Raw genomic sequence first — 18,227 nt, 5'->3', positions numbered from 1 at the left:
AGCAAGGTTCTCGGTGTTAGATGAGGAAGAGGCTTCTACCCCCACGTTCATGGTCATCTCATGGACGGTGATCTTGCCGAGCATTTGACTTGGAGTCATCTTCTTGATGTCGTTTTTGTTCTTCACCAATGCATCTAATTGCCTCTCCTAGTTGGTGATGTGAGGTCTTATCCCTTCCTCGGTGACCCTCCAAACATCTAGACTCTTGGCTTGCAAATAACAAGACATTAGAATTTTTCAACAGGGAAAATTTGTGCCATTGAAAAGTGGAGCACTATAGGTATCCATCCCAACTCCGAACATCACAACTCTAGGATGTTAAGCCTATCAAGAGCATAAGACTCAAATACGAATTGTGAAAAACGGTGACGTCCTAAGATAAAGAAGGGTGTGACTTAGGACACTTAGAAACCTAAACCAAATTGGCTCCAAAAACATCACAAGATAAACCTATCTTAATTTTTATCTAAATGTGCTCTAGATTTATCTAGTGTGTCTACTTTACCGCTTAAGAGGATTACAACCTACTCTAGCAAGGTAAATTGCAAGTATGTAAATGCAGAAACGTAAATAGGGTAGAGAGACCAACTCGGTATAAAGGATTTTTATCCCGTGGTATCGATGGTATGAATATCACCCCTAGTCCATGTTGGAGCTCCACCAAGGATATGCGCCTGGTCTGCCAAGTCTCTTCCAATCACAGCTCTTGAGCTACCAAGTCACCAAGACAAGGTCTTAAGCACGATAAGCCACCAAGGTAAGATCTCACCACTAGCCTCTCTTTCGGTCATTTGCCACTATGATCACTTTGGAGCTTGAGCCACCAAGGTAAGGGTCTCTGCGTCCCCGTACACGTGTCTTGCTACCGCTCTACACCAAGTCGGAAGATCAACAAGCTTGAGCCACTAAGGTCCAAGATATCGGCGAGTCACCAAGACTCCAAGGCACCGACGTACCACTCGGTACAAGCTAGGATCACTCCTTGATCCCTTCCTCAAGCTTTAACACGTAGCTACAACTCACTCTAGGCCTATAAGCACTAAACACTCTCTAATCTTGTGCTTAATCGCCTTGGATGATCACTTTAAGCATTTTGGTGGCTTGGATGTCTTATCAAGTGTTAGTCCCAATGATTATATTGTCATTAATCACCAAAATCACAACCATGACCAAATAGAGCCATTTTCGCTACACCTAGCCAAAACACAGGCAACTTCTAGCAGATAAGGAATTTAAAAAGTCCGGACAACACTACTTACAACCTCAAAATCCTAGTACAAATTGAGCCATAACTAGCAAAAAAAGCCTATGAAGTAACCTTTGTTCAAGACAAAACAACATCACCTTGACAAGATATCACCAATATATACATGTGCTCGAGTATATGCAATCCAACAAATCTCTGCATCCGATTAGTAACTAAAAAATGACATTGAGGAAGCTTGAAATTAATTATAATAGAAACAGATAATTACAAGTCATCAGCAAAAAGTAAAATCGACAAAGTACATATTTAGTACAAAATAGAATCATTGACAATTGCACCAAAATCTAAACAAGTATATGACTAGTACCAACCATTAGTCCATCACAACACTAGAACAACATATTTACAACCAGATAAGCGTAGTATTCATTACAAAATAGGATCATTGATCATTGCATCAAAATCTAAACAATTTCTCCAAAGAAATGACTCAATTCATTACATCGACTTGTCTTAGAAATATTTAGCATAAACTTGCAAAAAAAATTAAATACATTCGTTTATAACAAAATTCATATAGATGGTGAAAACAGGTAAATTCATGTTACTAACCAAACATCAATACCTCATAATCATATCGCTTCACTAAATCAATGGCACCATGGTCAGTATTGGAATCGTGGAAATCATCTCATTCATGTACTTGATACGAATGTTTAGTATGTCTAATTGAGAAAACTTATCATTAACATTGACTAATGGTTCCCAAAGCTCCAGGAATTTCATGATGAAAATGCCAGCATCATCTCTGAATGAAACAAACTGGAAAACTCTATGAAATATGTAGTATAGAAAGCTTGGATACATATACATACGGGAGATAGAGAAGAGAACATACTCGATAGAATGCTGAGGGACATTAGCAAAAACAGTTTTATATCCATGAAATCCTATGTCCATTTTTGCAGTCTCTTCCTAAATCTTAACAAAATTAGGAATCTAAATAGAATTTGTTTTTGAAAAGATAGATACAATCACTAAGATTTTATATTACCACATAGATGAATTGAAAATAGTATAAAACAAAGAATTGCTTGAACTCACAAAGATGCCTTTGAATTTCCTATGGTAGTCTGAATATTCGCCAAAATCACGCTGATATGAATCTAGAATAACAAATTTTATATCATTGAAATTCCTCACAACAACGAATCAATGCCCTTCGTAGTGAATAGGGAAATGCATCTGTAGTAAAAATGCAAAATCAATTACATAAAACATGACAAGTCATAGAAGAACAAGAGACTGAAATATATAAAGACAATTCACAAATTTCTATAGCTATTGCATAAAATAATTCTATAGCTAGAACATATACAAATTTTTGGTACATAAGGGATAAAAATTACTGAATGAGGAAAGAAACAAAAAACTGAAACACAAAAAATTTAAATTTAGATAATACGTAAATTGTACCAGATTTGAAGAATATAATCTCTTGGCCATTCCTGCACCCTTAAGCAGTTGATAGCGTTCTCTTTAAGTTCTCCCTTCTTTTACTCATATGACAACCTATTCATCAAATAATCCTAAAGGTATAAACAAAATTGTGAACTAATAAGAATATATAATTAACAACCAAATGATCCATACAAAAGAATATAATGCTATAAGGTACTTATACCAACTTTTGTGAAGTAGTGCTTATATGATTCACGAGGATGCATAGAATTGAATATCTTCTTGCATAGGTTATTGACTATAAAATATTGAACATTTCCAACAGGTTTAAGAGAATTTGCAAGGGGGCTTAAGTTTACTTTGACTCACTTATAGTCAATAGCTATTTTCCTATATCAAAAGAAGCAAACTAGAACTATTGATTACAAATAAATGAAAACTATATATAAGAGTAGAAGACATGTCATTTTTGACAGATACAGACTTAGACATTTCACAAACTTCATCACATCTAGATTTGTTTGCAACAGGAGCAACATAACTTTGTTTAATATTTGTCTTCTTAGAAATCTGACAATAAAAAGAGGCACCTTATGGTAACAAAAAGAAAAAATAATAGATATACAAATTAGTGTCGAATTTCAGGAAAGAACTTACAATTTAAGTTGCACCAACATTTGTTTTTTTAGCACAATTATATTCATCATGCATTCTATCAACTTCATCTAATGCTTCTTTAATAGTTTGACACTTTTTGGAAACTTTTGAGACTCCAATAGATACCTCCTCAACAACAATTGTATTCTCCTTGCCACCAAGCTACAGGGAAAAAACAATTTGTATATAAATTTTACTAAATGAACAGAACCAAAAGGATTATATTGAAATTCATATGGACATATGCACTACATAGACATAATGAAATTCAAAAGGAACCAATGTCACAAACCTTATTGACATGTTGGCTCAAAGGAGATTTCCTATGTCTTTGAGAAAGTCGATGTCAAGTTCTAGAAGCAACAAATTCTAAAGACTGAGGACTCAAACATTACCTTTTACTCTTCTTTTTTGGAATAGAAACTTCACCTAAATCTAAATAAGTTATAGAAAAGTAAATGATTAGTAAATTGATTTCAAAGAGTTGCAAACAAGAAACAAATACCTTTAGATGTAGTGTTATCTGAAGGAATTACTATAGTAGCTTGAGAAGCACCATTATGAGCATCAGACTGAGCATATGCGCAATGAGATGAAAGCACTTCAGTAGTTGTTGCTTATCACTCTTGCACTACATCTTTGTTCAAATTATCATTTGGCAAATTCTCATTCTCATCAGCATCATCATTAATATTTGGATGCCAATTATTGAAATTATTATGAACATGTTCAGAGTTAAAAAGCACATTAACACTAGAATCATGAAGGTACTGGAACAAAGCAAAAACAAGTTGATTAGGACCGTGGTCTGGGGGATGAAACACATGATCACAAAGACCTTGGTACAACCCACATAAATCATCTCTGACCTGAAAACAGAATAAGATATTGTATGAAACAAGTACTTAATAATATATGAAAATATAGGGTTCAAAAAGATAGAAAACAAAAAAAATTGCACACTTAATATAACAAATTTGCACATAACAATAATAGCAATTATTAAAAGGCAAACATGCAATTTAATACTTACTGTTATAAACTACTACAACAGTAACTATTAAGGATAATCATATCTTGAATTTAGCAAAATTGAAAATGACAAAGGAAATGCTAGCTTATATTATCTGGTAAGTACCCAAATCTTGAATTGAGGGATTCCTAAAAAAAAACAACTTGATCAACTGGTAAAATAGAAGCATAGCAAGTATCTTTAATGGACTTAACCTGCAAACATTATAAATAGATTAAATTTTATATAGTACTACATAACAAACTAATGGACATTAATAATAGTTAATGGTTCAAAGTCATAGACTTATTGGACGCCTCCCAAAAGTATTCTGATATACATGATCATAAGAGTTGTATTTCTTGATCATTGAACCTTTCCAAACTCTTATTCTTGGCAGAGTAGGAGAAATTGCTTGCATTTGAGATCCAAATTGAAGGAAATCAAGATAGTACAACTACAATAAAATCAGTAATGAACAACAGTCAAAGTTGATTATAATATGATATGATAACAGAAATAAAAACTTGTAATAAGAAAAATACTAAACAAGAAATGCACTGCTACAGTGTGATGCTACCATACTGCACCCTAATACACTTAATCTAGAGTAGTATGAGAAGAAAGAATGATCAAAGATAGATGTAAAAGGATTAAAATACAAAGGGTTAGCAGAACACATACAGGAAATAAGTATATACAACCACCCAAGGTTTTCCTCTTCTTATTCCTATACTTCTTGATAGAATCGAATAACCTTTCGTACGCAAATTTTGACCAGTCCCATTCCCTTGCAGTGGCAACATCAATCAATGGATTGAAGTACTTGGACTTGGTTTTGTGCTTGAATTGGGACATAAAGATGTTGACAATGCCATAACCATGAAATATCGGAAGAATTGATCATCAGCCATCTTCTCTTTTGATAGTATGTTGGACCTAAATGACTTTATCAGAGGAATGTTAGTTTCTTTCATTTTTGTCAGAAAATCAGCTTTTCTAGATTCTCCAGTTTCTCTAATATCTCAACTACCTATTGGGAGACCAAAGGCCTTATGGATAGGTAAAAGAGAAGCAGGAATGACCTTATCACCAAGACTAATATCTAAACAGTTGACATCAACTTGATCTGCTATCTATTGAACAAAGTTTCTAGTAACAGGGCAACCATCATATTCAAGAAGAATAGCAAAACCATACTCATCCACAATATCTCTCCTATGCTGGTCTAGAGACAAAATAATGTCCCTAAAATATGAATTGTTATACCTACTAACAACTTTACTGCAACCAGCTGCAAAAATTCCATTGAAAGACCTTGTTTTAGCTTTACTGCGAGACCGTAAACCTGGATGTCCAATATTAGATTCAATTGATTTTGACATCTATAAATTTAAAATAAAACGTATCAGTAAATTTAACTACTCTTGTATCTATGTTTAGATAAAGATTTATTTTCACAACTACAAATTTAAAAATAAAAATATCTTATAAGAACAAAACATTTTATTTCATATAAGAACAAAACATTTTATTTCATATAAGAAATACAAATAACTATACACAACTCATTGTCATACAATTCCATGGTTTTGTAATAAGAAAGTGAATTGATTTGATCAAGTAACAGAAAAATTTCACTATTTGAGCAAGAAAATCACTATTTAAGCAGTATTACATACTATAAGTGCAGATTGCTTATCGGTAACATTTATCATTTTACCCATAGCAAGAAAATCAATTAATAATAAACATCTTTTTCAGCATTGCTACCAATTTACCATTCCTTAGCAAACACAAAGATCCTTTTCAACATACAGTCTCATCAATCCATAACCATTTCACACAATAAGAACTATTTACAAATGTATGTAAGAAAAAGACACGATAGATGCATTGATGGAGATACTGCAAGGCTAATGGTGGTGGTCAAAATTCCGAACCATGAAGTCTAAGCAAAAGGTATATAGTTAAACACACCATTCAACCCAACTGCATGATCATGTTCGAGAACTCACTACTACAGAAATAATTTAATGAGACACCCCTATACAGACTCCTATTTAGAGCTGTCTGTGCAAAAGGTATCACAGACAGTTCCAAACTAGATCTGTCTGAAAAATGACGAGGAGTCATTCCCATGAAATGGGACACTTTAGTACAGACAATTCTTAAATTAGAACCATCTGTACTAATAATACAAACAGTTCCCAAATATAACCGTCTATACAAATTACATAGATCAGATGGTTCCAATACAAATGAGTGTCCCACTTTGCATTTCTCCATGCGTTTACATAGTTCAGACAGCTCAATACAATCAAGCGTCCCGCTTTCATCTCCCCACGCGTTCACTGCTGTACCTTCTCCAACCGGAGCATCCCAGAGGCCAGAGTGCAACGAGTGAACTCCCACAAAAGCTTATCCTCCCACGGGAACTCCCACGACGTCTCCCAGATCTATCGCCCCTTAGATCCGACCCCCTCCCTCCCCATCTCCGGCGAGTCTCCGACAGGAAGGAATGGGGCCGGTCCCCTAGCTCCCCTAGATCTCACTACTCCTATCGTACCACCCCTCTCCTCTCTCTCATATGTCCAATCCACGGTGAGATCGGCAATGAGGAGATCCATGGCGAGCACTGCGACGAGGAGATCCACGGCTAACACAGCGGTGAGGAGATCCATAGCTAGCACGGTGGCGATGAGATCCACAGCGAGCATGGTGGCGAGGAGATCCAAGAGCACGGCGGCGGGGAGATCCATGGCGAGCTCAGCAACGAGGAGATCCATGGCGAGCACGGCGGTGAGGAGATCCACGGCGACCTCCATAGCGAGCACAGTGAGGATCTCACCGCCGAGCTCACCGGCTACGCCCCGCCCATCTTCCTCTACAGATCCGGCGGGAGGGCGTGCTGCTCCTCCTCTCCACCTCATCCACGTGGGCACAGAAGCAGCGACTAAGGCCGTCGCGTGTGCGGGCGGTTCCCAGGGCTCGTGCATTCTAGGCTAGCTTGTTCTGTGAATGTGTTTGCATGTTCTCGTTTAGTTTGTTTTGTGAATGTGTTTGCACATTCAGTGAGCACGACGAGGATCTCACTGGTGAGCATAGCGGTGAGGAGATCGCGTACTATGTAGATGCGGCCTTTAGCTTTGTTTACGTTTTGAATTACTTGCTTGCTTCTGTTCCTAGTGATATATTCTCATTGAACTTAACTGTCAAATTCTGGATCATATGTGATGCATTCTAATTCTCTGATGTGATTCCACATTCGAGTTGAACCTTGTTGATGAGAATGGTAAATACTGGTTGGTCTGTCATTGAAGCTAGCTTGGGTTTGGAATCTCTGTGGATATCAGGGTCACAATTTTATTTTTTGGTATTTTTTATCTTAGTACAGACGGTTTTAAATTGGAATCGTTTGCACTAATTATTTATATAGACGGTTCTAAAATTTAGAATCGTCTATACTTATTATTTGTACAGATGGTTCCAGTTTAGAACCGTATGTACTAATCATTTGTACAAACGGTTCAAAACTCATCTATACAAATCTGATTTGTACATACTCTTTTTCACGGACGGATTGAAAAAGCGTCTCACACGGGGTTTCCGAACCGTCTGTATAAATATTTTCTCTAGTACTAACTACTAACGTATTTGCATTTCGTGTAGTCGATATCTTCTCCAAATAACAAAAATAGAACCACCAACCAAAGGCAGTGTCTTCTCCAAATAACAGAAATGGAACCACCGACCACCAAAGGCAGTCACATCACCAGGTATACAACCTCATTATACTAGGTATAACCTACACCTCCATCTCCAAACACTTACTAACGAAAGGATGTAAATAACATATTACACCTATCTTTATTCATAACCATCAGCATAACAAAATGTATAAATAATATCGACCACAACAACACCAACAAATAATCACAACAAAATAGCCCCATTACCACTGCTAACTGCCCAAATCAGGCCGCATGATCCATTATTCACTACTAACACACAAAATATAATCCACATTAAACCGTCTATTAATTCACTAGTAACGCACAAAGCAAATGAGAATAGAATGGTCAAACCCTAGACAACCAAAATCCAAAGAAACTAAATCAAATCACGGAAAATTGAATCCTACCGACAAGAAGAAAGCACTCTACATAACGTATCAACCAATTTGAACCAAATAACACATGCACAGGTAACAAATCAAACGAGAAAGTAAGTATTAGGGGGGGGGGGGGGGATCGTCACTGAACAGAGTGCAAACTACAAAGGCAGTAGCCTATCACGCGCACGAGAGAGGAATAAGGAGATCGACCGAATACAAAGAACAAAACCGCCGTCGGGGCTCCGCCGCTTGCAAATTGCCATCACTACCGATGAAATCACCTTCACCTCGCTCTCTCCCCCCCCCCCCCTCTCTCGAAGTCTCGATGAAACCAGAGCTGTGCACGTGGTTCAAAGACAACAATAAGTCGAAATGGCACACCTAATACGAGTCGAATCCGGATCCAATAGCATGTGGCGGGCTTGATAATACACAGAACGATTCGGGCTCGGTTTCGACAGACGTACAAATCATGATGCGATCACGCGGATACAGCATCACGTGAGGCAGAATGAAATTTTAGTCGACCGACACGTAGTAAATAGTTATTTAATACAGTAATTCGCAGCACATTTTCCCGGTGAACAACATTTCATGCAACGTTCTTTTCTTGCATTATTACAAACACAACACTAATCCAAACATCAGCCAAAACAGAAAAAAAAAAAAGAGAAACAACTATCCTTTCTCCAGGATTTCGATGCGTTTCCTCTGTTTTATTCTTGTGAAAAGCAAACCCGACGTAGCTAGAACTCCACATTACTGAAGAAGATCACACTGTGCACGCATCCAGTAGTTAGTTCGTTGCTATCTCGGTGAATTCTTCAGCAGAGTCGTCGGAGCCGGTCATCCGAAGCTCAATCCCAGCGCTGCTGCCGCTGTTGATGACCCTGCAGTTGAGCCTGATCTCCCCCTGCGTCCCCGTGAGCACCTCGATGCCGCCCATCTTCACCATGGCCTTGACGAACTTGCTCTTCCACCTGTTCTCGCTCTTGACGAACTCGTCGACGGACGCCTTGAGCGTCGCGTTGGTGAGCAGCGCCTGGTCCGACGTGAAGAGCCCCAGGTTGTTGGTGAGCCCGAGGTAGTACTTGTTGTCGAGCACGTCCGGCGTCATGAGGTCCATGTCCGTCGTCGTGTTGGGAAAGAACTGGCTGCTGTTGGCGGGGCAGATGTTCTTCAGCAGGAACGCGTAGGCGGAGCTGATGGTGGGGTCGACGTCGCTGGCGTTGCTGAAGTTGTAGAGCCGTTTGGTGAAGGAGTCGCAGTGGGAGCGACCGACGGTGTGCGCGCCGGAGAGCACCACCATGTCCTTGGCGGTGAGGTTCTTGGCGGCGAACTTGCCGACGAGCACCGATGCGTTCGAGGACGGAGAGGGGAGGTTGTCCAGCGCGCCCTGCTCAGTGGACACCCTGCCGTCGCGCCGGCCCGCAGGCACCTTGTACGTGACGTTCCCGGTCAGCGCGATGCTGTCGCGGGCGGCGAAGGCGACGATGTCGGCGCAGGACACGGTCCGGGGGCACTGGGCCTCCACGGCCTTCTTGGCGGCGTCGATGACCTCGAACCCGCGCAGGCTCGGTTTGTTGGGGATCGCGTCCTTCTCCGCCGTGTTGTTCGCCGTCGAGTCGATCAGCACCGAGCCGTCGCATCCCTGCGTGATGTTGATCGACGAGTATGATACGTAACGCATTAGCCGTCGTTACAGGTGTACTCTTTAATATGTTTAATTTTACTTCCATCATACAAACAAAATACATATTCATCTGTTCAAACGTCTAGACTGCATGTAATTAAGATTCATGGTTTTGAATGTCCATAAGTCGAGGTAGCTTAATTTGATTTTCATATTATCAAATTTAAATGTTAGCAAAGCATGTACCATGCATGGTCCATTATCCCAATCGGTGATCCTTTTCTGGGAGTTGTTAGTCCACATCCGTTTCTCTAAGATTGTTTGAAGAGTAGACATGATGTGAATCAGACTTGTCAATTTCCCAGCTACACATTTAGCAAGGGACTACATGTGAAGTATTAGCAGCAACTAGTCATGCTCAAGGTCATCCCTGTGTTTGTCGTCGCCATACACACGTCTGTCTGACTGGGACCAGCAACAACGACAGGTCTACAGCCCTCGAGATGCATGTGTCCAACCGATGATCGATGTCCAGATGGACGATAACTACCAGTCGGCACGCACCAGTCAACCACCGGTTCCCAAACGAAACATAAATGTGATTTTGATCGCTAACTGTATTCACTATATATATCCAGTTCAGTACGTTCCTTTTATATAGTCCCTCTGTATTTGTTCAGTGGGACGCTTCGATAAAGAATCTATTTAATGCGACGTTTTTTACATACGAAGCTACTCGTATAAAAGTATCATGATGGTTTTAAACTAAAACTATCTGACAAAATAGTAACGAGCAGTTGTAATAAAACAGGACATTACAATATAGACGATTACAAGCTACAACTATCTATATTAATAGTATATACGGTTCTAATTTAAAACCATTTGTACGATGGTTTCAAATTAAAACCGTCTGTAATATTATCAGTAATAGTACAGATAATTTTAAATTAGAATTATCTGTACTAATAGTAGTTTAGAATCGTCTATATTAATAACATACTATTAGTATAGAACCGTCTGTACTAATAATGTCCCACTCGTTTTGAGCGTATATCTTATATATATTATTTTCATACAATGATCAGTAATGAACGACATGTGAGATAGTAAGGAAGGTATTTTGTGTGAAAATCGTGTGATTTACGATCATGTCTATATAATAATATAGTGGACTGGTGTAGATAGGAAAAATATTTTTTAAGATTTTTTTTAGCTCCAGAAAACTTTAGTACAGACTGTTCTGTTAATGAGCCATCCGTACAAATCATTTGTATAGACGGTTCCAATAATAAACTATCTGTACAAATAGACGGTTCAAAAAAAATATCTGAACAAATCTGATTTATACAGACTCTTTTTTATAGACGGTTAAAAAAAATCCCGTATAGAATTTCCGAACTGCCTGTACAAATCATTTTTCTACTAATGACGTACAGTCAACTTTATAAACTTAGATCATTGATGTACATAAAAGTTGTAAGATTCATGCATGAGAATGATGTTAATAGATTTGTCATAAAAATACTCTTAAATAACTATATTATCAAAAAAAATTAATAACAAATGCTTAGGAAAAGAAACGATCCAAGACATATATTGGAGATCGTGTCTCTAAACGACAGGTAAAAAGGAATATAGTATCATCATATTGAGTAAAGCATGCATGATGTTACACTTCGTGCTGTTAGAAAGATCTTCTGAAACATTTGTTGAATGATAACTATGTAGGTATATATATTAAAAGAGGATAACCATGCAAATATATATCATGGCTAAATAATGGGAGCAACAAAGAGAATCTATTATACTCTCTTCATCCCAAAATAGATAATAGTTTAGTCTCTTCTATAATATTCAAAATACACGATGTTCTACGATTTTGATATAACTTCAAACAAAATTAGTTTTTCAATATTATCTCTCTATTAAATAACTTTCTTCTCAATATAAATCTTATCTCTCACACAATAAATAATATTAAAAAAAATTAAATAATCATTTTATCTTTCACCTTTAACTTTTACCCTCAACTCTAAAACGTATGAATTTTGAGCGGAGGGAGTATCGACAGTATGTGACTCATAATATTGCTTGCCCATAATGGAGGACTACACCTACAGTTGTACAACTATTGCAAAAGCAAACTATTCAATGCGTGTTTCCTCAAAAGGGCTGAACTTTCATGTCTATAGTCTGTGCACACAAAAAAGATGCTAATGCTTATCTGTTTTTTATTTTTTATTTTTTACTTGTCGTGCTTAAAAGTACATGCATACAAGTCAAAAAGAAGTTACAAGCCAGGCAGCTAGGCAAAAATAAGCTGTACGGAAATGCAAGCAAAAATCGTAGCACAAGACGCGTATATACCTTGACGAAGCAGTCGTGGAAGTGCAGCCGGATGAGGCCGGCGGCGATGCCGCTGTTGTTCTGGAAGGCGGCGGCCACCGCCTGCTGCACCAGGGCCTCCGCCGACGGGCAGGTCTTGTTGTAGAACCCGACCTTGAGGCCGGCGCCTACGGCGGTGACCGGGAGAAGCGCGAGGATGGCGAGTGCGGAGGTGAAGAAGAAGAACCCCTTCATCTTCATGGTCACTGTGGGGAGCTTGTTTCGGGCAGCTAGCTTTGGCTGGCTACGCCTTGTGTGCCTTGTGGGATTATATAGCAACGCCGGACTAGCAGTTGTTTTCCATATGAAATGGAAGGGCAGGTTTGTCAAACGAGTTTGCGAGTTAGGACAGCTGAAGCAGCGGCGGATCCAGAAATTTTAGATTAAGATCATCTTTAATAGTTACCTCAAATTTTCATCTCAAAATACTATTACAGCATCATCTATCACTATTATAGCATCCTTATTTTTCTACTGTAGCAGCACTGTAACACTAGATAGAGGATCTATTGAAGATGGATTTCTAGTGCTACAGTAGACCGTAAAATACTATAGCACGGGAAAAGGGAGATTTGAGATCTCTCTTGAAGATGACCTAAATTTGCAAGATTGTGAGGAAGCAAACTAGCTAAGAGTAATTAAATTGATGGGTGATTAAGTGTGTGGGCTGTATGCTCGATGGGAGCATGTGAAAGTGAAGATAGACCAATAATAAATGGCTGATGAAAGGTTAAGGCTGTGAGTTTTATATCCAATTAGCTGTGTACTATATATATCTTAATATATACTCTCTATATATATATATATAATCGATTTAAAAAAAAACTTAGGTATGCAACTGCATACATATGCACAGGGTGGGTCCGCCGATGTGGTAAAGTGGTGCCATTTGGTTGCTTTTTTCCTTCCTTCTGACACCATAGGTGCATGCCCCCTAGCTCCAGGCGGCCAGGTTCCATACTGGTGAAGCTTCCCTTTAACAAGGCCGTGCATGCTCACAGCTGCTTTCTGACCTCAGACTGAGCTATGAGTAATTTCATCGGTCCCCAGGGAAGAAAATTATTGAGTGTGTACAAGTTGATGAGGGAATCTTTGCTCTTTCAGCTTTAGAGTTAGATAATTATCTGTAGTAATTAGTTGTTAACTCTTGGCTGATAAAGGATAACATTCAAAGTTTGGTAGGTGAGAGAAGAGGATACATTACGCCCTGTATGTGTGCCGTGTGTCTTCTCCTGAACTGGGAATTAGTCAATTTGTGGGAACAGAGAACTGTTGTCTGGCGTCTTCATGGACAACTGTTCCTATCTAGGGATTTAGCATGATTTATGGTTCTATTTGTCATAGCTGAAATTTATAGAATTTTGCTGAAAAGTTGTTTTTCAAAAAGCTATTTATGGTTTCTAAGAAATCTGCTAGTTTATAAGCTTAATTTTTAAGCTCTCGATATATAACTTTTTTAAAAAAATCATTCTCAATCAGTTTATTAGCTTTTAGTTTATTTTATCAAAAATCAGCTTATCAATTTTTCAAAAGTTAGCATAACCTCAGTCTATTTGGCACAGTTTATGATTTTAAAAAAACAAAAGCTGCTGATAAACTTTACCAAATAGGGTCTATATATGGTGTTATTAAATTCTTGTGTCATTGAAGCACTTCAACATGCTTCAGTCTCTATCTTTAACCTGTCCACTCTTTCCGGTTTCTGTTCGGGCGTGCCTTCTTCTTCTTCGGTGAATGCGAGCATACATGACCAAATTCTTGTTAAAAACTATGTACATAGTCTCAAGCACTTCGTGTGTGAGTCTCTCATCTTTAATTTAACGTACGTGTCCTTAACTTCCATCAATTCACTCGTTTTTTCGCGGGTGTGTAGAGTCCAATCGTGTGTTCTGAACCCAGCGTTCTAGCTACACACGCAAATGATCCTACGGTATTTCAGAATCGTAGTGTTGAGTCAAGCTTTACGCACGATTACACTCATTACAGAGCAGCATCAAAATACCTTCCTTTCCCTTTTTCTTTTTAGAAAGATTTCCTTTCAATTCTTTTGCTTCCCATTCTTTCACCTTTGAACTTGTTTCAGGTTGTGAAAGGACTCATGCATTGGCTCATCGTGAGCTTGTTGCAGAATGCCAAAACAGCTAACCTCCGAATGTTCTTTGCTTAATCATCTATCCCATCACGAGCGCAAAATAAAGAAAGTATCCTAGTCGGTTTTCTAACCAACTAAAAGGTACACTACCGGAATCGAGTTGTTTGCCGTGTGCCCAGAGCACATGGCGAAGGCTTAAAAACACTCGGCAAAAAAAAAACGAGTAAACGGCAGCAGGGCCGTGACGGCCTTTTTGCTGAGTGTATACACTCGGTAAAGGGTTATATATATATATTAATTTCGTTTCCAAGAATTGCTGCAATTCAAAACAATTTATATATATTTGATAAGCAAGCAAGCAAGTGTGTAGCAAGCAAGCGAGCGAAACGAGCCGGCCGAGCCGGCGGATTGCTCGAAGCCTTCCTGTGCGAGGGCCATCAAAAGAGCCATGAACATCAGAACTGATCTGATAGGGCTCTTCTGGGACTGGTTCTCTAGCCTCAATACAAGCTTTCAGCACTATGTCACATGCAAATTTGTATCAGAGAACTTCCTTGCAAAAGAGGGCAACCTATGTTACAGCAACCAAGTAGATGCCAGCACAATGTTTCCATAGTAAGTAGTAATTTATTAAGCTCAAATTATCAGGATTACAAGTACCACACCAAAAGGTGACAACATCCAAAAATCTTGTCTAACTTGCAATAACCACAAAAACATAAAAATCACATCTGACCTCCAGTTGTTAGTTACTGTGGTGCCAGTTTGATGCTCAAACTGATCCAAGATTTCCTGTGAAGTTTTTGAAGATGTCAGGACAGATCACATATTCAAATCAACTATAAAGTACCGTAGTCTGTGAAGATCATATCGAACACGGAACAAAATACCTTTTCATGACCATTGAGGGCTGATCCATATTTCATCCCTTTGCATTGGAGAAGGTGAATTTAGATTATCATGCATCATATCAGAAGACGGTCTGGGGAATTGGGAGAAAAGGGATTCATCAGAAAACGTGATCAGGTATAGAAAAATGCAGCTATGAAAAACAGGCACGACGAACATACTGCTGCAGCTTGGTCTTCTTTTTCGATTTCAATCTCTCACAAGGCAACTTTTTCAATGAATGAGAAGGACACAACATAACAAAGTTTTCCTGGATCATATCACAATCGTTCAATAAGATAAATTGACTAAATGTTTTACCATAACAAAGGATGCAGCATTTTCACTAAATACAGAATGGACAATGCTGATTAAGGTACAAGACTCACTTCATCCCATCGGCAGCCTGGGATCTTGTGGGCACATGGGACATGATAGCTCTTGCGGCAGCTCTTCACAAGGCAGCCAAGTGCTGCGCCTTTCAATCCACAAACACTACATTTGATCTTAGAAGCACGGACCAACTTAGGCTCCAAGTTGTTCGCAATATCACCGGTAAAGAATGCTTGGGGAGCCCTATATTGGTATCATAACTTAGTACTGCAGATAATTTTTATTTAGGAAATGGTACACAAAACTCACGGTACATAGCTATTATATGCAAGCCAGAAGACAAACTTTACATCTAAATACAACCACAAAACTCAAAGTTTCCTTTTCGGATTGATAGGAGTATCTGTAGAATTAAGTCAAATGAGTATGTGTATTTCAGAAATGTTATCACAAAAGTTGCCAGGAATATACCATTCAATGCATTTCTCATGGAGGCCGGCCTTAAATCTGCAAAGGATGTTGAGATCAAACAAAGAATCGAGGCATTAATCAGAACTTAGAAACAATTCAGCAAGCCATGATGTACCTTGAGAATGATAGGCTGATTTGTAGATGGCACAGCTGTAACCATTCGTAGTCGGTGTAGTGGCACACTTGCTGAAAGACCCCAACAAATTCGTCAACCATCACAACTCGCAAGGCAAGATTAGTAGAGGATGATAGATGGCAATCATTTTCGCTATTGCGGGCATCATAGTGAGATCTTCAACAATACAAATGACACCTTGAACATTTGATGTACAGCACAAGCAAGAAAATCGTCCTACTCCAATCCTTTGTCCATGCTCTAGCCGCATCTATCTAGACCAAAAGAAAAGGAAACAAGAGGGGGGCAAGAGATGTTTCAACGCACCAGACGGGGCAGATGAGCTCCAGCTCTATCTTCTGAAGGTTGAGCACCAGCGGGTTCAGGAACCTCCTCAGGCTCTCCATCTCCAGCGCCATCTGCGGGAGGCGGGAGATTTTCGGGCGGTGGGGACGAGATTTTTGGGAGGCGGAAAGGCCACGGCCCAGCAGCGCTGCTGCCTTCCGCTGTTGGCGCCTGGTCAGTTTCTGCCTCCGCCCGCATGCTAGTGCCCCCCCCCCCGGTCTCCTTCTTCCTCCCGTAGCCACCCCAGACGCTGCAGAGCCAGACTCGAGTTCGAGCACTGTGCGCCGTGTGCCTCCCTCCCTGAGTCCGAATCCTAACCACCTCGGTTCTATCCAATCGCATGCCTCGCCTATATAAACAACCGAGTCCTCCCCCTCTTTCCCATCTAATCTCGGACACCGCAAGCCACCGCCGCCCACCACCATTGCCGACTGACCTGAGATCCGCCATCGGTCGTATCATCGCCGCTTGACGTAGCCGAGCCGCCCATTAGCTTTGCCTTAGCCAGCCGCACACGCCGGTGCCGTCACCATCGCGTTTTGGCCACTGGAGCTCCCTCCCCGTAGCTCACCTATGGCCGCCGCGGTCTACCCCGCCACCAACTGCCTTTCGGTACCTGCCGCTCAAGACGAAGAGTAGTTCGAGAATCTTCAGGACCAAATTTTTGAAGAGTCTGAGCAGCAAGTTGGGAGAGGCAAGTGTCCTTGAACATTTTGCTCCCAGTTTTATTTAAAATGCGTTCTTTTATTTCCAACATGCATGCTGTTAATCTTGAATCTTATGTACTTATAGTATCCTATTCCATATAATTCCTTGTCGCCATATTGTTAGTAGAGGATATGATGGGTAGTCATGCTTAGCTTTGCACAAGGGGATGGAAGGGTTAAGGGTTAAACATGATTAACAAATTAATGTAACTATAAGTTCGGAATATTAATGATGGCGTTAGCAACATGGAACCTTAGGCCTTAAGCAAAGTGGTTTTGGTGGTTGATGATGGTTATATTGTTAGCTTAGTGTTTGCTCAAGTGACCTAAGTAAGAACCTGTTCATGGAGCGACAACCCAAGAAATATTGTACCAACCACGAGATCTGGTATGGGATAGGCATAGCCTATTAATTAGTGGATTCCAGTTTTCGTGCGTGCCAAACGGAAGAGTGCATGTGTGGGGACGGCAAAGGCCATAACCATTTGGATAGTGGTATGAGATGTGTAGTGGACGGGAAGGGTGAAAACTTTCTGGAGCTTTGTAGTGAATGCCACTTTGACGGCGGTGAAACCTAGTAGGTATGCACATGTTGGATGAAACTTTGTAACGGCTTTGTAGTGACTTTCCGGGTAACACACCACTGGGGAAAGCTGGACAACCTCTGTAGAGTGTAAAAACTGTTATAACAGTCGTGCTCACGGTTATGAGAGACTTGGATCCTCACATGATTAGCTAAATGGGTTTGGGTTTGTTTAGTCTTTTGGGAGCCTGATGTGGGATTCAGGTGGTTGGGAAACA

The 18,227-nt window shown here is 39.7% G+C and overlaps 2 protein-coding genes across 3 annotated transcripts; both read right to left on the bottom strand.

Annotated features, from left to right (window-relative positions):
- Nucleotides 1–8,989: 8,989 nt before the first annotated feature.
- LOC133911427 (peroxidase 1-like) lies at nucleotides 8,990–12,813 on the bottom strand. The gene is made up of 2 exons (XM_062353669.1): nucleotides 12,458–12,813; nucleotides 8,990–10,105 (listed from the first exon to the last, which is right to left on the bottom strand). The coding sequence occupies exons 1-2, from the start codon at nucleotides 12,674–12,676 to the stop codon at nucleotides 9,251–9,253; spliced, it is 1,074 nt and encodes a 357-aa protein (XP_062209653.1). The 5' UTR covers nucleotides 12,677–12,813; the 3' UTR covers nucleotides 8,990–9,250.
- Nucleotides 12,814–15,180: 2,367 nt separating this feature from the next.
- LOC133888093 (BRCA1-associated RING domain protein 1-like) lies at nucleotides 15,181–16,846 on the bottom strand. 2 transcript variants are annotated; one of them, XR_009903710.1, is made up of 7 exons: nucleotides 16,702–16,846; nucleotides 16,375–16,445; nucleotides 16,260–16,295; nucleotides 15,845–16,031; nucleotides 15,638–15,726; nucleotides 15,458–15,549; nucleotides 15,181–15,359 (listed from the first exon to the last, which is right to left on the bottom strand). XR_009903710.1 is itself a non-coding variant. In XM_062328209.1 (6 exons), the coding sequence occupies exons 1-5, from the start codon at nucleotides 16,473–16,475 to the stop codon at nucleotides 15,462–15,464; spliced, it is 501 nt and encodes a 166-aa protein (XP_062184193.1). In that variant the 5' UTR covers nucleotides 16,476–16,638; the 3' UTR covers nucleotides 15,181–15,359; nucleotides 15,458–15,461. The 2 variants fall into 2 exon arrangements, 1 of the variants encoding a protein (XP_062184193.1); XM_062328209.1 differs by lacking the exon at nucleotides 16,702–16,846 and having other exon boundaries at nucleotides 16,375–16,638.
- Between the last annotated feature and the right edge of the window lie 1,381 nt (nucleotides 16,847–18,227).

This window comes from Phragmites australis, chromosome 1, assembly GCF_958298935.1.
Source record: "Phragmites australis chromosome 1, lpPhrAust1.1, whole genome shotgun sequence".
Taxonomy (NCBI): Eukaryota; Viridiplantae; Streptophyta; class Magnoliopsida; order Poales; family Poaceae; genus Phragmites; species Phragmites australis.
The sequence above is the reverse complement of the archived record's forward strand: the minus strand, read 5'-3'. Positions and strand labels throughout refer to the sequence as shown.